A 7,401-nucleotide genomic window follows, 5' to 3' on the forward strand; every position below is an offset into this window, starting at 1 on the left:
AAGATTTAATATGTCAGAAAAGGGATCCCTTTTTCTCTACCAGATGGGTAAGGTTAGAGAAGGCAAAATTAATTTCTGATTATGCTGATTTATTGTTGTCAAATTCTTTTAAAGATTTGGACATAAGAGTGTCCCAATCTTCTCCAAGATACTCGGCCATACTGTGTTGTATGGATATGTGCAGAAAGGAATTTGCTCAAATGCAGTGGTGGCCCATCCATAGGGGGGGCCTGGGTGGCGCCACCCCCCCCCCCCCCCCCGGCAGTCACAAAAAAAATGTAAAAAAAAAAAAAATTTTAAACCTGGCCCTTTAAAAAAAATACAAAAAAAGGTCCTTAAGTGCACTGTGTTCAGACGCCGGACACAGTGTGACCCTGGACACAGTGCACTTATGAGAAGCACCACATCTATGCAATCACCAATTGGTGGTGACACATGCTGCTGCAATTGGTGGTGACACATGCTGCTGCAATTTGGTGGTGACACAGGCTGCTGCAATTTGGTGGCGACACATGCTGCTGCAATTGGTGGTGACACATGCTGCTGCAATTGGTGGTGACACATGCTGCTGCAATTTGGTGGTGACACATGCTGCTGCAATTTGGTGGTGACACATGCTGCTGCATTTGGTGGTGACACATGCTGCTGCAATTAGGAGGTGACACAGGCTGCTGCAATTTGGTGGTGACACATGCTGCTGCAATTGGTGGTGACACATGCTGCTGCAATTTGGTGATAACACATGCTGCTGCAATTGGTGGTGACACATGCTGCTGCAATTTGGTGGTGACACATGCTGCTGCAATTGGTGGTGACACATGCTGCTGCATTTGGTGGGACACAGGCTGCTGCATTTGGTGGTGACACAGGCTGCTGCATTTGGTGGGACACAGGCTGCATTTTATGTGACACAGGCTGCATGTAAGGAGGGACTCCGCTGGGGGCACCTGATGTAAGGAGGGACTCCGCTGGGGACACCTGATGGCATCTGGTGGCAGGCGACGTGGCTAGTGAAACGCTCAGGGCTCCCACTGATTCTTCAATATGATGAGTTGAATGATTTCATTTTATATTACAATGTAATAGAAATAATGCGCTTCAATCATCCTGACACCATAACAACCATGGTGCCAGGATGATTGAAGCGCTAATTCCAGGTGTTTGGAGTATTTTTATCTGCTGATTGTTAAACTTTCTAGAATACACATATTTCTATTGTGTAGGATCTGGGCCTGCTGTCCCTCCATCCCTCTCTCCCTCTCCCTCCATCCCTCGTTCATCTCAAACACGAACCACACCACCTTAGAGCCACGCCCACTATTTTGCTGAAACCACACCCATTTACACCAAGTGGGTGGGGTCAAAAAAGGAAGGGCGGGGTCTGGCGCCCCCCCCCATCATAAAACTTCACAAGCCACCACTGCTCAAATTTCAACTGTGTAAATTGCTAACCTTAGCCCAGATTAGTAAGAAGGAAATTGCTACAAGCAAGCACAGATATAGATCAATACAAACAAGTGTGAACCTAACAATCTGTATGGTTAAATATATCAAAAACATATAAATGTCTTAAAAGAGTATGTATACACAATCCAATGCCTCAGAAGAAGGGGACTTGGTGGGCGGTAAACCCTATGATTGAGACAAAAAAAGGGGGGTGGGAATGATGTGTGTGTATAGCAAACCACTTGGTCTGTCCGTTCCGAGATAGGAAACAAATAAAAAAACTAGTGCTATAAGCATGGTTTGAGACCCCTGTTGGGTCTATTATAGACAGACCAAGTATGTAAAAAGATAAATTGAATTCAAGTACAAATAAGCATAGAAAACTGTAAAAGAACAATGGCGACTACATAAAAACAAAGTACATGGTACCCAATATCGCAACTGTATGTGAACCATCTGCCCTCAGGAAGGCGGGTTAGTGGTGATGCATACTGACATTGACACCTTACATGTTACAGATAAATTACCATCCTTCTTCAGAGGTTTTTTATGTCAAAAGGGTACGATATTTCTACAATGCAAAATGCAAAAAAAAGTATAATTAGTATTGTATAAACAATTGTACAAAATATTCAAAAAAAGAGTATGAACAATAAACATCTACATACAGATCTATTCACATATAATATAAGGATAATACAGCTGTACTTACATAGTCACACATACAAAAATGCATGTATCTAGGAAAGAATGGAGGTAATGGTGAATCCCTCACACAGGAAGCATAACAAAGATCCAACCCCAAGAGAGTCAGGGATGTATGGCACCAGATACTTCACTACAAGGACTCTTTTCTAGATTCCCACTACCTCCAGGTACAGGGGGTGGCAATGGGTGCATCATGTGCGCCCTCCTATGCCACCCTGTACCTGGGATAGTGGGAATGTCACTTATTCTCAGATGAATCTGCATCTATGTATACAAACAACGCATTAGCATGGTATCAATATATAAATGACATCTTGATTCTGTGGGATTGACCAGTTAAACTTGTTGATTAATTCCTTGAATACATCAACTGTAACAATATGTTCAAGCTGAAGTTTACAATGGCCCATAATCTATCAGCCATTACTTTTCTAGACTTGACCAAATACAAACATCCCGACCGTTATCTATATAGAAAACTTTTTCGCAAACCAACAGCAGGCAATACGGTTTTGGAAGCATCTAGCTTCCATCCTAAACCACTGTTGTACTCCATTCCTTATGGGCAGTATATTTGTGCAAGGCATAACTGCTTGAGTGATACCCTTTTTGAAAAGGAGGCTTCAATACTACAAACTAGATTACATGCCAGAGGATTCTCCAAAAAAATTCTTAAAAAAGCCTATAAAAAGGGCAAGAAACAAAACACGTGACACGGAGCAGTCAGCAGCTTTGGCGAGGAAGGAGCTAGTGCAGCGGGAAAAGGAAGGAAAAAAATGGGACATAGAAAGTCAAAGAGAAAGCCTCCACCCAAGAAGAAGACTAGAGTCCTTGAGACGCAGTTCACGTGTCCTTTCTGCAATCACGAAAAGTCCTGTGATGTCAATATGGACAGAGCACGGAATACGGGGGTCATATCGTGTACGGTGTACCTCGAGGAATTTCAGACACAGATAACCTACCTTTCAGAAGCAGTGGACATCTACAGTGACTGGATCGACGCCTGTGAAGCTGCTAATCAGTAGCCGGCGGCCATCATTCGTGACCCCCGATCCTACCAATTTGCAGCGGTCATCTTCTGTGTCTCACTTTCACTGTACCCAGCTATATAAGGGGAGGTCCTCTTTAGGGTTAAAGCAGCTGGGATCTTTTTATTCAGCTGATGCTAGCCAGTTACAGCCGGACACGTGACATGTCTGATTAGTTGAGAATGTGCTTTTTTTTTTTCTTTTTGTTTTTTTTGTTTTCTTCTTTGTTTTCTTTTTTATGTTTGCTTTCAAGGATAGAAAAAGAATCACAAATTTTTATTTATATACTGTCAATGAGCCTGGAAATGTCAGAACACCTTTTTTATGTAAAGGAAAAAAATTCAGCCTTTCATCAATTCCAAAAATCAAACAAAAGTGTTTGGAAACATTATATGAGGTGTGTATTATAGTGAGTAGTAATGACAGGCTGAATATCTAGATTTGTTCTGGAGTTGATTATATAATGTGTCTGTTTGATAAAAAGATATAAAAAAAATAATAGAGAGCAAAAAAACAAAAAAACAAAACAAGTATTGATTTATTGTTTTCACAAAGGAAGGTTCAGGAAAATAACATCCCGACCGTTATCTATATAGCGAACTTTTTCGCAAACCAACAGCAGGCAATACGGTTTTGGAAGCATCTAGCTTCCATCGAAAATCACTGTTATCCTCCATTCCTTATGGACAGTATATTCATGCAAGGCATAACTGCTTGAGTGATACCCTTTTTGAAAAGGAGGCTTCAATACTACAAACTAGATTACATGCCAGAGGCAAGAAACAAAACATGTATTGATTTATTGCTTTCACAAAGGAAGGTTCAGGAAAATAATATTACTAGAGTTATTACTAAGTACTCTTGTCAGCATAAACAAATAAGAAATATTCTGAACAAACATTGGCATCTTTTATGTACGGATGCTACTTTTGCTCCTTTGGTTACAAATTGTCCTCTAATTACATACAGAAGGGCCTCATCATTATTTGACAAACTGGTTCGCAGTGAGTTTAAGGGTGAAAGTATACGTACAGCTAAATACAAGGGAACATTTCCTTGTGGCCATTGTGGCTATTGCCAGTATATGGACACACACAAAAACATCACTTTGCCTAATGGCGAAACCTTCCAACCCAAACATTATGTTAACTGCCATACTCCCGGGGTGGTATATTTATTATCCTGCCGGTGCCGCTGTTATTATGTGGGGAAAACAAATTGTAACTGTGGCATCACATCTATCATCGAATGGTTAGCATAGAGAAGAAAGATCCCTCCCTACCTCTTGAAAGACACAGCTCACTAGTGCACGGAGATGGTACACCTAAGGTGAGATTCTTGGCACTGGATCACATTTATGTGAATCCAAGAGGGGAGATTTCAACAAATCACTTTTGAAAGCGAACTAAGATGGAATTTCCATTTAAAAGCCACAACTGCACCCGACTTCAATGAGGCTTTCAATTTCAAGCTGTATTTGCTTATGATTGGACCTATGATTTAAAGTTCTCATATTTTCAAATATACTTTTTCATTCAAGCATTATCCTAATCTAATGGACACAGTTTCAGTACATTCTCTATTCATTGATTAATTTTTCTGACACTTGTATTACATCGCATTGGGTTTTATGACATAGTTGTGTCCATGCTGGATTTTAATATTTATCTCTGTCTGCAATTTCATGTATCTCCACTAGAGATCACCTGCCAATTGTTGTTTTTACTATATTGTGTCATTGCTTTATGGACTCCCATGCACCAGAAGTAATGTTCTGACCCCCTGCATTTATGGAGCGTCAATTGGCACTTCTTGCTTCGCTGCCTGGTGTGTGTGTGGGTCCTTTGTCTTACCTCCTTTCACAGGGAGGTGTCCCTGGACTATTTTAGGCTTTGGGTTCCTGGACATTGTCATTGGTTCCACCTGACGAGTAGTTGGGCAGGTGAGTAATATAGGGTGCCAATAATAATTGGAATCAGTATACAAACTCCACAGCGAGTAGCCTCGCCTACATGAGTTGCATAAATGGATAAATACCAAACAACCGCGGAGTGGCAACCTTCCCTCCACGTTCGTGAGTGTGCAAATAAAGGATTTGGAAATAAATAATTATTAATTGTGTTGGTAGGGATAACTACCCTTTTTAAACATAATCAGTGTAGGTGCAACCTTGAATGGTGCTTAATTAGGTGTGTCACTCTTAATCATATGCATACTCCAACCTTATATAATCATAAACCTGTGCCTAAACCAAGTGTTGTTACCTCAAAAAACATAGGTACCAATATTACTAAACTATACAATTAAATGTATGTTAATTAAGCACCCAGACACACATTAGGCTTCTGCCAAATTATAAATCCTCAAACATGTGCATTAAACAAAGTGCATTACACAAAAACATATAAACCTAAAAAGTGTATATGAACAGTCCGCAAATATTAACCAGTCCGTAATTGTGAAGAAAGTCTTGCGGTGAATAAGCAACCCAAGAATAAACATGAAGATAACTTTAAATTGTGACTTGAGTGTATTCCACGTCTTTGGTGACTTAGTGCTCCCCCTCAAAGATCCCCACTCACCAAATCCACGTCACGCTACGTCATTTCCGCTCAGAAGGCCGGCGGAACGCAGGTGGAGCGCAAACGCTCGGTCCACTTCCACCTAGTGATACGAGCCACCCGGCTAAGGAATTTTTCTATTTATGAGAGCGGTTATGCTAGGCAAGGTCTAGGCTGATACCTAGGCCTATGCTATGTTTTTAATTTTTAAAAAAAGTCTTTACTGCTTATTACTATAGCCAGCTGTCCTGGACTATAGTTTTTTACTGGAAGTTTTTTATGTTGGAATAAAAATATATATATTTTTTACTACTACACTATGGGAGTCCACTATTCCTCTTTCCTTTTATATGAGTGAGTAAGAGCCATTATCCCATATACGCTGAGGACCTACCTGGAAAATCCATCTACCACGCCGGGAAGGAGATCGTAAAGATTACCATTCATGCGAATTACCCCTTTGGGGTGAATGGATTTGGTGAGTGGGGATCCTTGAGGGGGAGCACTAAGTCACCAAAGACGTGGAATACACTCAAGTCACAATTTAAAGTTATCTTCATGTTTATTCTTGGGTTGCTTATTCACTGCAAGACTTTCTTCACAATTACGGACTGGTTAATATTTGCGGACTGTTCATATACACTTTTTAGGTTTATATGTTTTTGTGTAATGCACTTTGTTTAATGCACATGTTTGAGGATTTATAATTTGGCAGAAGCCTAATGTGTGCCTGGGTGCTTAATTAACATACATTTAATTGTATAGTTTAGTAATATTGGTACCTATGTTTTTTGAGGTAATAACACTTGGTTTAGGCACAGGTTTATGATTATATAAGGTATGCACATGATTAAGAGTGACACACCTAATTAAGCACCATTCAAGGTTGCACCTACACGGATTATGTTTAAAAAGGGTAGTTATCCCTACCAACACAATTAATAATTATTTATTTCCAAATCCTTTATTTGCACACTCACGAACGTGGAGGGAAAGTTGCCACTCCGCGGTTGTTTGGTATTTATCCATTTATGCAACTCATGTAGGCGAGGCTACTCGCTGTGGAGTTTGTATACTGATTCCAATTATTATTGGTACCCTATATTACTCACCTGCCCAACTACTCGTCAGGGAGCGCCATTACTCTAGTCATACATATATATTTATATATGAAACACCTTGGGGAGTTTCTTTAGGGGGGCAGCATACCTCTACATCTGCCCTAAGCGCAGTCACACACTTTATTCAATTGTCATTAGTTCCCTCCCCCTGCATTCCAGCTTGGAGATGGCACCAGCACGCACGTCGGTGACACGATGGACGGGCATGTGTCTCACGTCACTGCGTCAAAGGACTCAATGGGGAGGCTCTGATGCCCCATCTGGTGCTCAGACATTATACACACACTAATCCCTCCCCCTTTTTAAGTGTCGCTCATGGTTGACCCAAACCTGAAGCTCATCCCCATTGATAAGATTATCAGAAATGCAAAAATTAATCAAAAGAAAAAGCCAAGTCTTTGCTATACAAATAAAATGCCATTGTGTTATCATTGTGTGTGATGTTTTGATGAAATTCATGTTAGAATTTAAGAGTGGACTAGAAAGGTTTCTAACTGGGTGATGGCTGTTTTGTAACTTTTTTTGTGATTGACAGTC

General features: G+C 40.5%; 1 protein-coding gene across 1 annotated transcript; it reads left to right on the forward strand.

Annotated features, from left to right (window-relative positions):
* Positions 1-2,846: 2,846 nt before the first annotated feature.
* Positions 2,847-3,705, forward strand: LOC141141496 (transcription elongation factor 1 homolog). Its single transcript, XM_073629113.1, has one exon. The coding sequence runs from the start codon at positions 2,931-2,933 to the stop codon at positions 3,177-3,179; it is 249 nt and encodes an 82-aa protein (XP_073485214.1). The 5' UTR covers positions 2,847-2,930; the 3' UTR covers positions 3,180-3,705.
* The last annotated feature ends 3,696 nt before the right edge of the window (positions 3,706-7,401 follow it).

The sequence above is a fragment of the Aquarana catesbeiana genome, linkage group LG04 (genome assembly GCF_042186555.1).
Source record: "Aquarana catesbeiana isolate 2022-GZ linkage group LG04, ASM4218655v1, whole genome shotgun sequence".
Taxonomy (NCBI): domain Eukaryota; kingdom Metazoa; phylum Chordata; class Amphibia; order Anura; family Ranidae; genus Aquarana; species Aquarana catesbeiana.

Bases quoted from the DNA above. Each gene is read 5' to 3' on its own strand.
- LOC141141496 (XM_073629113.1), top strand. From the start codon at position 2,931: ATGGGACATAGAAAGTCAAAGAGAAAGCCTCCACCCAAGAAGAAGACT.